General features: G+C 51.7%; 1 protein-coding gene and 1 long non-coding RNA gene across 2 annotated transcripts in view; both read left to right on the top strand.

The window, feature by feature from the left end:
* LOC148043410 (IgGFc-binding protein-like) overlaps positions 1-15966 on the top strand; it is a 46492-nt gene that overhangs the window by 11363 nt on the left and 19163 nt on the right. Inside the window, exons 17-33 of the mRNA XM_087726049.1 lie at positions 752-787; positions 2622-2681; positions 2939-3183; positions 3294-3577; positions 3663-3934; positions 4300-4898; positions 5287-5860; positions 5958-6157; positions 6259-6639; positions 6878-7164; positions 12515-12550; positions 13239-13274; positions 13487-13522; positions 13746-13781; positions 14005-14040; positions 14195-14277; positions 15766-15825. Coding sequence (XP_087582175.1) covers positions 752-787; positions 2622-2681; positions 2939-3183; positions 3294-3577; positions 3663-3934; positions 4300-4898; positions 5287-5860; positions 5958-6157; positions 6259-6639; positions 6878-7164; positions 12515-12550; positions 13239-13274; positions 13487-13522; positions 13746-13781; positions 14005-14040; positions 14195-14277; positions 15766-15825 — 3261 coding nt within the window. The remainder of the gene's footprint in view (positions 1-751; positions 788-2621; positions 2682-2938; positions 3184-3293; positions 3578-3662; positions 3935-4299; positions 4899-5286; positions 5861-5957; positions 6158-6258; positions 6640-6877; positions 7165-12514; positions 12551-13238; positions 13275-13486; positions 13523-13745; positions 13782-14004; positions 14041-14194; positions 14278-15765; positions 15826-15966) is intronic.
* Positions 7495-12081, top strand: LOC148043411 (uncharacterized). The gene is made up of 4 exons (XR_015697958.1): positions 7495-7766; positions 10795-10830; positions 11054-11089; positions 12046-12081. It is a non-coding gene; the product is annotated as an uncharacterized LOC148043411 (long non-coding RNA).

Below are 15966 nucleotides of genomic sequence, written 5' to 3'. Positions count from 1 at the left end.
GATCCTAACTTGAACTGTTTCTTTTGTTCCCCAGAACCGACACCTACACCCACGGAGCCCACTACGCCAGGTAATCCTGCCCCCCAAATGGCAACGCTTGAAGGACGTGCCTGAAACCACTCAGGTTCCCAGGGATGGGCGTAATAGGTGGAGATTGAAGGCCAACAGTATGTCCTCTGGCCCTTCTTGTTCCATTGCTAAGAAGACCTAATTCCCTTCTCCTAAGGGATGAAGGACAACAGGAGGGTTGATCCTAACTTGAACTGTTTCCTTTCTTTACCAGAACCGACACCTACACCCACGGAGCCCACTACTCCAGGTAATCCTGCCCCTCCAATCTTCACTCTCATATGTTCCCCAAGACTCCTGGCACAGTGGAGAAGGGTGCTTGTTAGAGGGGCTAGGAGTGACCTCCAGATCAGGGCCCCAAAACTCTGTTGCTGCTTTCAAAAGTGCATCCTCTGCTACTCTGTCAAGTACAGAGCAAAGTTTATGTTTGTGTTTGTGACCCCATGGACAACGTTCCTCCCGGCCTTCCTGTCCTCTACCATCCTCCGGAGTCCATTTAACCTCACACCGACTGCTTCGGTGACCCCATCCAGCCACCTCCTTCTCTGCCGTCCCCTTCTTCTTCTGCCCCCAATCTTGTACACTGTTAGAGAGAACTGTAAAGCACTAGGAAGTGGTACGTACGTCTAAGTGCTATTAGGGGGGTTGATCCTAAACCTGCCTTCTTTTCTTTGTCCACCAGAACCGACACCTACAACCGCAGAGCCCACTACGCCAGGTAATCCCGCCCCCCAAACGGCAACGCTTGAAGGACCTTCCTGAAACCCCCCAGGTTCCCAGGGATGGGCGTAATAGGTGGAGATTGGAGGCCAATAGGATGTCCTTGGCCCTTCTTGTTCCATTGCTAAGAACACCTAATTCCCTTCTCCTAAGGGATGAAGGACAACAGGAGGGTTGATCCTAACTTGAACTTTTTCTTTTGTTCCCCAGAACCGACACCTAAACCCACGGAGCCCACTACTCCAGGTAGCCCTGCCTCTCAAATTTATTTTAATGGGAACACTTGAAGGACGTTCCTGAAACCACTCAGGTTCCCAGGGATGGGCATAATAGGTGGAGATTGGAGGCCAATAGGATGTTCTTCTTGTTCCATTGCTAAGAAGACCTAATTCCCTTCTCCTAAGGGATGAATGACCATCGGAGGGTTGATCCTAACTTATACCTAATACCTCATGCAGTATTTCAGGCTGATTCTGATGACTGCCAGGAGTTTGGCAGTTCAATTCTGACCAGTTCAAGGTTGACTTCCATCCTTCCAGGGTCGGTAAAACAAGGACCCAAATTGTTGTGGCAAGAGGTGGTGGTGTGACAACGTTCCTCCCGGCCTTCCTGTCCTCTACCATCCTCCAGAGTCCATTTAACCTCACACCGGCTGCTTCGGTGACCCCATCCAGCCGCCTCCTTCTCTGCCTTCCCCTTCTTCTTCTGCCCTCAATCTTTTCCACCATGAGGCTCTTCTCCAGGGAGTCCTTCCTTCTCTTTAGGTGGTCAAAGGATTTGAGTTTCCTCTTCAGGATCTGGCCTTCTAAAGAGGAGCCAGGGTGGATCTCCTCTAAGAGTGACCGGCCGGAATGCCTTGCCGTCCAAGGGACTCGCAGGAGTCTTCTCCAGCACCAGAGTTCAAAGGCCTCCTCCATTCTTTGGCTCTCAGCCTCCCTTATGGCCAAACTTCCACAGCCACACATTGTAACTGGGGAAATTATAGCTTTGACTATATGCCATTTTGTTGGCAGGTAATATCCCTGCTTTTTAGTAGGCTGTCTAGATTTGCCATCGCTTTCCTCCCCAGGAGCAAGCCTCTTTTAATTTCTTGGCTGCAGTCTCCACCTGCGGTGACCTTGGAGCCCAGGAAAATAAAATCCGTCCCTCCCTCCATTTCTTCCCCATCTATTTGCCAGGAATTGAGAGTTTTCTTAACGTTAAGTTCCAAGCCAGCTTTTGCACTCTCCTCCTTCACCAGCATCAAGGGGCTCTTTAGATGCTCTTCATTTAGAGGTAATGACTCAGGTAATGCTGGGGGTCTTAGGGGCAGTTCTTGGAGGACAGCTCTGGCCTCGATCCAACTACATGTCCCACTAGGAAAAAATGCCAGCCCTATAGTGAGCTTGGAGTCTGCCCCATAGAGGTCCTTTAGCTCATACCTTGGAAGTCATGTGGGACAATATCCATAGGGGAATCCCACTTTCCCCCTTTTCCCCCCAAGGCTTTCCTCCCTTTTCACAAGGCAATGGCCAACCTTCTCTTGCTATCAAGAGGTCACATTTCATAGGAACACAGGGATGTGCCCCAACATCACTGAATTGTTCTGGAAAAGGAGGGCATCTTCACTCTCGTGTGTTCCCCAAGACTCCTGGGCACAGTGAAGAAGGGTGCTTGTTAGAGGGGGTAGGAGTGGCCTCCAGATCAGGGCCCCAAAACTCTGTTGCTGCTTTCAAAAGTGCATCCTCTGCTACTCTGTCAAGTACAGAGCAAAGTTTAAGTTCCTTCAACCATTTCAGGTCCTCTCCTGCCTTGTCCACCAAATATAATATGAATGTCGCTTCCCTCTTCAGGTGATATATCAACCACCCCTATATCTACATCCACACAGAAGCCACTTCCGCCCACCCAAGGTGAGGATCCTTGAGGCCAAAGCTTAAACTTCCATCTTCCGATGGGTTTGGGGCTTTGACGTGGAGTCCTGGGAAGAGGAGAAGGGCAGGAATTGGATTGTGGTCACCTACAAGGAAAGCTTCGAGGTCCTTGGACCGTTCCAAGCTGCTAAAAACGAAGGGGGCGCCCAAAGCTCCCTTGTTCCTGTCCAAAGTACGTCCTCCCATTTCCTATGAGCTCACACCGGCCGTGTCTGACCTCCCTTTCTTCTTTCCAGAGTCCTGCCTGGTGTCGGGTGACCCCCATTATTACACTTTTGACAAGCAGACGCACCACTTCATGGGCAACTGCACCTACACTCTCTCCCAACTGTGTGACCGAAACAACTCTCTGCTCCCCTACTTCAATGTGGAAGCAAGCAACGAGCACCGAGGGGGCCACACACACGTCTCCTATGTGGAGAGTGTGGCCGTGGATGTCCTGGGCATCCGGGTCACCCTGGGAAAGGGAGGAAGGGTCACGGTAGGTGGAACTGCTGCTGCTGCTGAAGGAGGGCCGGGCTTTGTGGTTGGGATACGAAAGGGCACCGTTGCTCCTGAGCTGCCTAAAGTGACGCCGGAACCTCTTTCTAGGTCGATGGGGAGCCAGTCGTCGTCCCCTCCACCCCAGTGCGGGGCGTGGAGATCTTGCCCAGCGGCTTTTACACGATGGTTTCTACGGATTTTGGGTTGAGAGTCAAGTTTGACGGAGACCACCAGGTGGAAGTGTCCCTCCCCAGCACGTACAAGGGGGAGGTCTGCGGCCTGTGCGGAAACTACAACGGGGATCCTACTGACGATTTCCTCAACCCCCATGGGGAAGCAGAGCCTGACTCCACCAGCTTGGGCAACAGCTGGCTGGTGGCCAACCTCACCAGGTTTGTAGCTTCTGTCCCTGAATGGCAGCTGTTGCCCAGGATGGAGATCGTAGGGCATTAAACCGCACTGTTTCTTTTGCTACAGCTGTTCCTCTGGATCCGATCCCGTCTGCACGGAGGATGAGAAAGACACAGCCGAAAGCAGCGATTTCTGTGGGCGCCTGACAGACATCAATGGGCCATTCAGACCTTGCCATAGCCTCTTGGATCCAACGGGGCATTTTGACAGCTGCCTTTATGATCAGTGCGCCCTGCACTTGGACCCAGGCTCCCTCTGCAGGAGCTTGCAGTCCTACGCAGACGCCTGCCGGTCCCTGGGAGTTGCCATCGACCCCTGGCGGAACGCCACCTTCTGCCGTAAGTTTTCCGGCAGCCATGCCTGTAATCGGCCATGAGCATCGGGAAAGATCTATGGGAACGGGGACGGCTGGGAATGAAGGGAAGGAGGGAGGGTGTTTTCTCTCTCTCTCCCATGGAGAGAGGCACAGATGTCGCCACGTTCTCTCTCTTGGAGACACACCGAATGTAACTCACGCTTCTCCTGGAAGGCAAATTGAGGCTATTTGCCTGAGATGGCTGGGATCCTGAGACCAAGGAGCGCAATCTAGGAAGACACCGCCCCCAGGGAGGGACTCGTGCCCAAGTCCATTGAGGGATGCAGTGTGTCCTTTAGAACCCAGACTCCAGCACTGGGCTCACGGAGATCTTCTTGCCTCCCGCAGCTCCTGAATGCCCACTCAACAGCCACTATGAGCCGTGCGCCAATGCCTGTCCATCCACCTGCAAGAACCCAAATGCTCCGGCCACATGCGACCTGCCATGCACGGAAGCCTGTGTGTGCGACTCTGGGTTCTTCCTCTACAATGGCACCTGTGTGCCCAGCCATCAGTGTGGGTGCTGGCACCAGGGGAAGCACTACCCAGTGGGCTCCGGCTTTTGGACCGATGACACCTGTTCCACCAAATGCAGCTGCCCCAGTCAAGGTGGCCAGCTCACCTGCTCTGCTGATTCCTGCCCTAAACATTATTACTGCGGAGTCCAAAACGGTGTCCCCAACTGCTACCCACATACATACGGGGTCTGCCGCGTCCACAACGACCCTCATTACAACACCTTTGACAAACAGACACACCACTTCATGGGCACCTGCACCTACACCCTGGCCAAGGTCTGCGCCAATGAGACGGGGCTGCCCTACTTTAACGTGGAGGCCAAGAACGAAAACCGTGGGAATCCCTCCGTCTCTTACGTCCAGCGGGTCCTGGTGGAGGTTTACGGGCACCGGATTGAGATCCTCAAAGGACGCAAGGATCAAGTGCTGGTAAGCCAAAGCAGCTTCTCACGGCCTACTTGTGCTTTGCAATGGAAGGAAGCTACATTCCTTCCCCATTCTCTGCTGAACGGTTCTAGATTGGAAGGAGGGGTGGGGAAATCTGATTTTCTGACCTGTGGCTGAATATCAGTTTGATCAAGGACAAGTGCGAACGCAATAGTAACAGCCCCTCCTTTGATTGGTGGCCAGCTCTGATTTCTTATGGATGGGTTAATTTCTTAGGATGCTTCTTCTCCCTCTGCTGGAAATATCCTCAGAGTCCCTGTTTCTGTGGGGGGACCTAGTCATGTCGAACCCAACTCTTCCCGTCCCGATCACCTCCAGAGGGTTCCTCCCTTGGGAAATGCCGTCTCAAATCATCTCTTGCTCCTTCTAGGTGGACAAAGTGCTGACCACGCTTTCTGTGCGCAAGCTGAACAACGCCCTGAGGGTGGACATCGATGGACGCTACGTCACCCTGGAAACGGATTTTGGGCTGATCGTATCTTACGACACAGATCACTCGGTGGAGATCAGGGTCCCCACCACCTTCTTCAACAAGACCTGCGGCATGTGTGGGAACTTCAACAACCTCAGGCAGGATGACAGCATGATGCCCAATGGAGAGCAAGCCCAGAACTCCAATCAGCTGGGGAACAGTTGGCAGGTGCCCAACGCAGAGTACGACCGCCCCTATTGTAAAACACCACCACCACCACCACCTTGTCCCTCAGAGCTAAAGGATCGCTATGAGACCGAGGCCTATTGCGGACAGCTGACCAGTAGCCAGGGTCCCTTGGCAGCTTGCCATTCTGCAATCAACACCAACAGCTTCTTCCAGAGTTGCGTCTTTGACCTGTGTGAACTGCATGGGTCCCAGCAGGCCTTGTGTGGGGCTTTGGAGGCGTACGCTGATGCCTGCCAAAGATCTGGCGTGCAGCTCCCCGACTGGAGGAATGCCACTTCCTGCAGTGAGTATTCACTTACAATACCCTAAAAGTGCCCACCTTGAGTGTGGCCTTGGGCAGCGTCCCTCACTTTCTGGGTGGTTCCTGCTTTCTTTTGTAGGGGTCCCTTGCCATGATCACAGCCATTACAATGTGTGCGCCACTTCCTGTCCCGCCACGTGCTCCAATCCACTGGCTCCATGGAACTGCACCAAGCCTTGCGTGGAGGATTGCGAATGCGACAAAGGCTTTGTCCTAAGCGGAGCTCAATGTGTGCCGCAGGAGGATTGCGGCTGTGTAGATGGAGATCAATATTATGAGGTTTGTTCCCCAGCAACATCGTCTGCGGCCCCGACAGAACCTGCAGCAACTTTCACAACAGGGCAGGGTCCTCATCTTCTCCTTGGGCTTTTCTCCAACAGAAAGGAGAGACGTTCTGGCAGCCGGGTTGCGTCGGCCGATGTCGCTGCGAAGAACACGGAACCTTGTCCTGCTTCCCAGACAATTGCCAAGAAGACCAAGTCTGCAAAGTACAGAACGGCATCCTGAATTGCCACATTCCAGACAAGGCCACCTGTCACATCTACGGAGACCCTCACTATGTCACCTTCGACGGGCGACTCTATCATTTCCAGGGTGGGTGCAATTACACCGCAGTGCAAATCTGCAGCAACTCCTCCGAGCGCTTCTCCATCACCACTCGCAACGAACATCGCTCCAGCCCGCACTGGACGGCTCTCAACTCAGTGGCCATCTCGCTGAGAAACATCCACCTGGCTCTGAGGAAGAACAAAGAGGTCTACGTGAGTATGGAACCCTGGAGAATTGTCTAAAGGAATGGATGGATGGATGAAATCCTGGGGTTCCCCTTCACATTTAGCCGTCCTCCCAGGAATCGATGCAGCCCTGTGGTGGGAGGTTGCTAACTTTGTGAGCAGGGGGGTTAATTGAGTGAAACCAGACATGGGGCAGGTGGTGGCCGGTAAGCCCAGGAATCCAGTGGAATTACCATCCCTAGACTGACCTTTTCCCTTCCTGCAGCTGAATGGGGCCAAAGTCAACCTTCCTCTGAAGCTACAGTCAGACATTCGGGTGGAGGAACAGCGTCCGTACGTGGTGGTTGACAGTCCCCTTGGCTTTCGGGTGAAGTTTGATGGGGACCAGCAGCTGCTTATCCAAGTGGACGAGAGATACAGGGGACACCTCTGTGGGCTGTGTGGCACGTACTCGGGCAGCCAGCTGGACGATTTCCAACAGCCAGATGGGCTGCTGGTGACCGACACCAACACATTTGGCAACAGCTGGAGAGTGGAAGATGGCGGCTGGAGGCAAGTGACTGTGAACCACGGGGTGTTTTCATCACGTTTTCCCTATCGGGGCCTAGGATATGGATTGTGAAGTCGGAATCGGTCAGCCAGTGGAACCCACTGTGCAGTAGCCTGTACGGCGATAAGAAAGCCAACCATTAGAGGAAGGGAACCCCAAAGATTTAGTGTTTAAAGGGGACACAGTTGTTCCTCGTTCAATTCTTCACCACTTGCACCCTCCTCGTGCCAGAAGGAGCAGGCAAACTGAGCCACAATGTTTCACTACGTTTCTCTTTGGGCATCCAAACAAAGGGTGTTTTAATGTTGACTTTTCTCTCTCTCTCTCTGTAGCTGCCCAGGACCACCCATCGATCCACCCCACTGCGACCCTGTGCAAGAGGCAGATTTCGAAGGTCTGTGCAGAGTGATTCTGTCCTCAAGTGGGCCTTTCAGCCCCTGCCATGGCAGCCTCCCTCCTCAGCCGTACTTTGAAAGCTGCGTGTATGACCAGTGTGCCACCGGGGGAGACGGAGGGCAGTTGTGCAGGAGCCTGGAGGCCTATGCCGCTGCATGCGAACTGAACGGGGCCGACCTCGGGGACTGGGAAAAGGACACCGCCTGTGGTGAGTAGAGCTGTTGGGCGACTTGGGGGCCTTCCAGCTTTCCTTGTCGGCTGTCGATTGAGAGTCCATGGAGCTCCGTTCCTGATCACCTTCTCCCACCTGCACAAGAGTATTTTCTCTTTGTGGAAATATTGCTGGTGGAGAGGCAGAGAGTCCCGGCCCATGAGGGCTGAATATTGCACAGAGCTACCCAAAGCAGCCACCTCATTTTGCCAGTTGGAATTCTCATCACCCTCCATCTGTAACACTCCCTGCATCATTGGCTGCCTCCTGTTCCCCCCCCTCCTCCTTTGTTGTTGATTCGCAGCCCTTTCTGGATCTCCAGACCTTTCTGCCAACAACGCACCCCGCCCTCCTTTCTCTTGTGTTCCTAGGTCCCTTGGTCCCTTGCGGTTTCTCCTGCACTTTTGAGAAGGATTTCTGTTCCTGGAACCAATCGTCCACCGACAACATTGACTGGAAACGACACAAAGGCCCAACACCCTCGCCAAACACAGGACCCTTGTATGACCACACCACTGGAGGTGAGGCTGGGGCCCTGGTCTTCTTCTTTTCCTTCTTTGGTGGCATCTTACAGCTGTAAAGGGCCATTGATCGGAAGGAATCCAAGACCTCCTCAGTGTAACAATCCCAACTATTGAATCTCCAAGAGGGGAACAATTATTTTATTCATTTGAACCCTTAAGTAGCACCCAACTAAGTCCATAGGACTGTATGTGGTGCAGAAGAAGAAAACAAGGGCCAAACAACCCCCCCAAAGGGGACCCTAGTCAAGAAAGGCAAATCTTTCTCTTTAAAACAAAGTCCAAAATAACAAAATGGCATTTTCTGTCACTCATCAGTGGAGAGTTCTGATCGTGGTGTGCTAAAGGCCTGAGAGATGAACGTTATGGAGCCTCTGCTTGGACACGTCCGCGAGTTTTCTTCCTGGCTTCCAATTTAGGGATTGAAATATGCAGAACTGAACATTTAGCTGTTGCCGCCTCCCTGCTCCCAGATTGTTTCCTTGCTGCTGCACTCCCATCTGGGCCACCTTCCAGGAAGGAGTCCTCCTTGTGGGATGTAGGACCCACAGGCCAAGGAGGAGAGTCTTGCGGGAGAGAGGTTGCAGCACTTGCCAGGGTTGACGGAAGGATAGGGTGTGTCCTTGGAAGTTCAAGGCGTCAGACCAGGAGAGCTACTCTGGGTCCTTATCTCTGAGGAACCCCAGGCAGCTTGGATTGCACGGAACTGTCTCTTCGCATCTCTGAGGATCCACGTTGTTTTGACCTCTGTCTCTTTCTTTAGGGGGCTACTTCATTTACCTGGCAGGAAGCGATGCCCGCCCTGGGGATGTGGCGCATTTGGTCAGCCCCACGTGCGACCTTCAGGGGCCCATGTGCTTCAGCTTCTGGTATCATATGTACGGCGTCGCCCAAAAGATGGCGCTGCACTTCTATGTCATCTTGGATGATGCGCCACCTTTCCTGGTCTGGTCGGAAACGGGAAGCAAGGGCAACCGTTGGAAGACAGGAGAGTTCAGCATAGCTCACCAAGGCAGGGTGAAGGTAAGGATGAGAGTGGCAGCTTTACAACCAAACATCTGGCTGATATCATGGCGTTTATCCCTTCTCGAGACATACTGGAGACCTTCTCCTCTTCCTAGATACTGCTGGAAGGAGTGCGGGGAGAGGACTTCCGCAGCGACGTGGCCGTGGATGACATCTCTGTACAGGACAGTGACTGCCCGTGTAAGATTTCGCCCTTTATTCCTTTCCCAGAGGTGGGGCCTGGCACATCATAGAAACATTACTGGGCATCTTCCACAATTCGGGCTTTTCCCCAGTGTGAATAAGGAGGGACCCAAATCCCTAGGAACCCACCCCAAGGGTTTAAATCTGACCTCGGTTAGCACAAGGATGGCTTCAGAGTGTGGGTCACGTGATAGAGATGCTTCCTTCTTCTCTTTGCCTCCTCCTCCTCCGCGAAGGAGTATCTGGTCACAAGCTCAAGTGGGGTTCAAGATGGGTCAGGGAGACTTGGTGATGTTTGAATGATCCTTCACATTTCTCAATCTTAGAGGAACATACAAGTGTCATTTCCTTTTACAGCACGGACAACATCCACTCCTGGACCCACAACCACACTGACACGCCCCACTCCTTCCCAGGGTAAGTGCCTTTCAGACTGAATCAGATCATTTGCTCCCTTCTCCTCTTCTGACGGATCTTGGGATTGGGGTGCCGTCCTGATGTCTCGGAAGAGAAGAAGATTTTGCTCAGCTGAGTATTTTCCCCAGAATTGTTGGAGCTTCTCTCACTATGACCGCCTTCTTGGATGTTCGTTAAATGGTGCTATGCACCCGTTAACAATGTCCCTGAAGACTCTACTTCATCCGACAATGCTACTAGGGTGAGAAGGGACTGTGGCCAAGTACAAAGCGAAGTTCAAGTTCCTTCAACCATTTCAAGACCTTATACTCAAAATATAAATGTCGCTTCCCTCTTCAGGTGATATATCAACCACCCCTATATCTCCGAACACTTTTCAGGGGCAGCCCCAAGTAGAGCGCATTACAGTAATCCAGTCTTGAGATGACGAGGGCATGAGTGACTGTCTGAAGTGCCTCACGGTCAAAATAGGGCCACAATTGGTGCACCAGGTGATCCTGGGCAAAGGCCCCCCCTGGTCACAGCTGAAGGTGGTGTTCAAAGGTCAGCTGCGGGTCCAGGAGGACCCCCAAATTGCGAACCCTCTCTGAGGGGGGGAATTTTTCTCCCCCCAGGGTTAAGGACGGACTGGATGGACTGTCCTTAGGGGGCAACATCCACAGCCATTCGGTCTTGTCAGGATTGAGTGCGAGTTTGTTCACTTTCATCCAGACCCTAACAGCTTCCAGGCACTGGCACATCATACCTCATCATCCATTGAGGATTTCAAGCTGTGGAGTGTGTCATGTTTCCCCATCCAATGCACCCTCCCTTGGCTGAAGAGGAGGATGACAACAGGAGGGTTAATCATAACTTGAACTTTTTCTTTTGTTCCCCAGAACCGACACCTAAACCCACGGAGCCCACTACTCCAGGTAGCCCTGCCTCTCAAATTTATTTTAATGGCAACGCTTGAAGGACGTTCCTGAAACCACCCAAGTTCCCAGGGATGGGCGTAATAGGTGGAGATTGAAGGCCAATAGGATGTCCTCTGGCCCTTCCTGTGCCATTGCTAAGAACACCTAATTCCCTTCTCCTAAGGGATGAAGGACAACAGGAGGGTTGATCATAACTTGAACTGTTTCCTTTCTTTACCAGAACTGACACCTACATCCACGGAGCCCACTACTCCAGGTAGCCCTGCCTCTCAAATTTATTTTAATGGCAACGCTTGAAGGACGTTCCTGAAACCACCCAGGTTCCCAGGGATGGGCGTAATAGGTGGAGGTTGGAGGCCAATAGGATGTCCTCTTGTCCTTCTTGTTCCATTGCTAAGAAGACCTAATTCCCTTCTCCTAAGGGATGAAGGACAACAGGAGGGTTGATCCTAACTTGAACTATGTCTTTTTTTCCCCAGAACCGACACCTACACCCACGGAGCCCACTACTCCAGGTAGCCCTTCCTCTCAAATTTATTTTAATGGCAACACTTGAAGGACGTTCCTGAAACCACCCAGGTTCCCAGGGATGGGCGTAATAGGTGGAGATTGGAGGCCAATAGGATGTTCTTCTTGTTCCATTGCTAAGAAGACCTAATTCCCTTCTCCTAAGGGATGAATGACCATCGGAGGGTTGATCCTAACTTATACCTAATACCTCATGCAGTATTTCAGGCTGATTCTGATGACTGCCAGCAGTTTGGCAGTTCAATTCTCACCAGTTCAAGGTTGACTTCCATCCTTCCAGGGTTGGTAAAACAAGGACCCAAATTGTTGTGGCAAGAGGTGGTAAACTGCTTAGAGAGAACTGTAAAGCACTAGGAAGTGGTACGTGCGTCTAAGTGCTATTAGGGGGGTTGATCCTAAACCTGCCTTCTTTTCTTTGTCCACCAGAACTGACACCTACAACCGCGGAGCCCACTACTCCAGGTAGCCCTGCCTCTCAAATTTATTTTAATGGCAACGCTTGAAGGACGTTCCTGAAACCACCCAAGTTCCCAGGGATGGGCGTAATAGGTGGAGATTGAAGGCCAACAGGACATTCCCAGCCCTTCTTGTTCCATTGCTAAGAAGACATAATTCCCTTCTCCTAAGGGATGAAGGACAACAGGAGGGTTGATCCTAACTTGAACTGTTTCCTTTCTTTACCAGAACCGACACCTAAACCCACGGAGCCCACTACTCCAGGTAATCCTGCCCCTCCAATCTTCACTCTCATATATTCCCCAAGACTCCTGGGCACAGTGGAGAAGGGTGCTTGTTAGAGGGGGTAGGAGTGGCGTCCACATCAGGGCCCCAAAACTCTGTTGCTGCTTTCAAAAGTGCATCCTCTGCTACTCTGTCAAGTACAGAGCAAAGTTTATGTTTGTGTTTGTGACCCCATGGACAACGTTCCTCCCGGCCTTCCTGTCCTCTACGATCCTCCAGAGTCCATTTAACCTCACACCGACTGCTTCAGTGACCCCATCCAGCGACCTCCTTTTCTGCCTTCCCCTTCTTCTTCTGCCCCCAATCTTGTACACTGTTAGAGAGAACTGTAAAGCACTAGGAAGTGGTACGTACGTCTAAGTGCTATTAGGGGGGTTGATCCTAAACCTGCCTTCTTTCCTTTGTCCACCAGAACCAACACCTATAACCGCAGAGCCCACTACGCCAGGTAATCCTGCCCCCCAAACGGCAACGCTTGAAGGACGTTCCTGAAACCACCCAGGTTCCCAGGGATGGGCGTAATAGGTGGAGATTGGAGGCCAATAGGATGTCCTCTGGCCCTCCTTGTTCCATTGCTAAGAAGACCTCATTCCCTTCTCCTAAGGGATGAAGGACAACAGGAGGGTTGATCCTAACTTGAACTTTTTCTTTTGTTCCCCAGAACCGACACCTAAACCCACGGAGCCCACTACTCCAGGTAGCCCTGCCTCTCAAATTTATTTTAATGGGAACACTTGAAGGACGTTCCTGAAACCACTCAGGTTCCCAGGGATGGGCGTAATAGGTGGAGATTGGAGGCCAATAGGATGTTCTTCTTGTTCCATTGCTAAGAAGACCTAATTCCCTTCTCCTAAGGGATGAATGACCATCGGAGGGTTGATCCTAACTTATACCTAATACCTCATGCAGTATTTCAGGCTGATTCTGATGACTGCCAGCAGTTTGGCAGTTCAATTATCACCAGTTCAAGGTTGACTTCCATCCTTCCAGGGTCGGTAAAACAAGGACCCAAATTGTTGGGGCAAGAGGTGGTAAACTGCTTAGAGAGAACTGTAAAGCACTAGGAAGTGGTACGTACGTCTAAGTGCTATTAGGGGGGTTGATCCTAAACCTGCCTTCTTTTCTTTGTCCACCAGAACTGACACCTACAACCGCGGAGCCCACTACGCCAGGTAATCCTGCCCCCAAATGGCAACGCTTGAAAGATGTACCTGAAATCACCCAGGTTCCCAGGGATGCGCGTAATAGGTGGAGGTTGAAGGGTCATAGGTTGTTCCCAGCCCTTCCTGTTCCATTGCTAAGAAGACCTAATTCCCTTCTCCTAAGGGATGAATGACCATCGCGGGGGTTGAGCCTAACTTGAACTATTTCTTTTGTTCCTCAGAACCGACACCTACACCCACGGAGCCCACTACTCCAGGTAATCCTTCCCCTCAAATCTATTATAATGACAACGCTTGATGGACGTTCCTGAGACCACCCAGGTTCCCAGGGATGGGCGTAATAGGTGGAGGTTGGAGGCCAACAGTATGTCCTCTGGCCCTTCTTGTTCCATTGCTAAGAAGACCTAATTCCCTTCTCCTAAGGGATGAAGGACCACCAGAGGGTTGATCATAACTTGAATTGTTTCTTTTCTTTACCAGAACCAACACCTACACCCACAGAGCGCACTACTCCAGGTAATCCTGCCCCTCCAATCTATTATAATTGCAACGCTTGAGGGACCTTCCTGAGACCACCCAGGTTCCCAGGGATGGGCGTAATAGGTGGAGGTTGAAGGGTCATAGGTTGTTCCCAGCCCTTCCTGTTCCATTGCTAAGAAGACCTAATACCCTTCTCCTAAGGGATGAATGACCATCGCGGGGGTTGAGCCTAACTTGAACTATTTCTTTTGTTCCTCAGAACCGACACCTACACCCACGGAGCCCACTACTCCAGGTAATCCTTCCCCTCAAATCTATTATAATGACAACGCTTGATGGACGTTCCTGAGACCACCCAGGTTCCCAGGGATGGGCGTAATAGGTGGAGGTTGGAGGCCAACAGTATGTCCTCTGGCCCCTCCAATCTTCACTCTCATATGTTCCCCAAGACTCCTGGGCACAGATCATAACTTGAATTGTTTCTTTTCTTTACCAGAACCAACACCTACACCCACAGAGCGCACTACTCCAGGTAATCCTGCCCCTCCAATCTATTATAATTGCAACACTTGAGGGACGTTCCTGAAACCACCCAGGTTCCCAGGGATGGGCGTAATAGGTGGTGATTGAAGGCCAACAGTATGTCCTCTGGCCCTTCTTGTTCCATTGCTAAGAAGACCTAATTCCCTTCTCCTAAGGGATGAAGGACAACAGGAGGGTTGATCATAACTTGAACTGTTTCCTTTCTTTACCAGAACCGACACCTACATCCACGGAGCCCACTACTCCAGGTAATCCTGCCCCTCCAATCTTCACTCTCATATGTTCCCCAAGACTCCTGGGCACAGTGGAGAAGGGTGCTTGTTAGAGGGGCTAGGAGTGACCTCCAGATCAGGGCCCCAAAACTCTGTTGCTGCTTTCAAAAGTGCATCCTCTGCTACTCTGTCAAGTACAGAGCAAAGGTTATGTTTGTCTTTGTGACCCCATGGACAACGTTCCTCCCGGCCTTCCTGTCCTCTACGATCCTCCAGAGTCCATTTAACCTCACACCGACTGCTTCGGTGACCCCATCCAGCGACCTCCTTTTCTGCCTTCCCCTTCTTCTTTTGCCCCCAATCTTGTACACTGTTAGAGAGAACTGTAAAGCACTAGGAAGCGGTACGTACGTCTAAGTGCTATTAGGGGGGTTGATCCTAAACCTGCCTTCTTTTCTTTGTCCACCAGAACCGACACCTACAACCGCGGAGCCCACTACGCCAGGTAATCCTGCCCCCCAAACGGCAACGCTTGAAGGACCTTCCTGAGACCACCCAGGTTCCCAGGGATGGGCGTAATAGGTGGAGGTTGGTGGCCAATAGGATGTCCTCTGGTCCTTCTTGTTCCATTGCTTAGAAGACCTAATTCCCTTCTCCTAAGGGATGAAGGACAACAGGAGGGTTGATCCTAACTTGAACTTTTTCTTTTGTTCCCCAGAACCGACACCTAAACCCACGGAGCCCACTACTCCAGGTAGCCCTGCCTCTCAAATTTATTTTAATGGGAACACTTGAAGGACGTTCCTGAAACCACTCAGGTTCCCAGGGATGGGCGTAATAGGTGGTGATTGGAGGCCAATAGGATGTCCTTGACCCTTCTTGTTCCATTGCTAAGAACAACTATTCCCCTTCTTCTAAGGGATGAATGACCATCGGAGGGTTGAGCCTAACTTCGCTTCTTCTCTATCAAGAGGTCACATTTCATAGGAACACAGGGATGTGCCCCAACATCACTGAATTGTTCTGGAAAAGGAGGGCATCTTCACTCTCGTGTGTTCCCCAAGACTCCTGGGCACAGTGAAGAAGGGTGCTTGTTAGAGGGGGTAGGAGTGACCTCCAGATCAGGGCCCCAAAACTCTGTTGCTGCTTTCAAAAGTGCATCCTCTGCTACTCTGTCAAGTACAAAGTTTAAGTTCCTTCAACCATTTCAGGTCCTCTCCTGCCTTGTCCACCAAATATAATATGAATGTCGCTTCCCTCTTCAGGTGATATATCAACCACCCCTATATCTACATCCACACAGAAGCCACATCCGCCCACCCAAGGTGAGGATCTTTGAGGCCAAAGCTTAAACTTCCCACTTCCGATGGGTTTGGGGCTTTGACGTGGAGTCCTGGCAAGAGGAGAAGGGCAGGAATTGGATTGTTGTCACCTACAAGGAAAGCTTCGAGGTCCTTGGACCGTTC

The sequence above is a fragment of the Thamnophis sirtalis genome, unplaced genomic scaffold (genome assembly GCF_051295495.1).
Source record: "Thamnophis sirtalis isolate CommonGarterSnake01/CBP01778 unplaced genomic scaffold, rThaSir2_p1.2 scaffold_11, whole genome shotgun sequence".
Lineage (NCBI taxonomy): Eukaryota > Metazoa > Chordata > Lepidosauria > Squamata > Natricidae > Thamnophis > Thamnophis sirtalis.
This window is presented reverse-complemented; position numbering and strand designations above follow the sequence as displayed.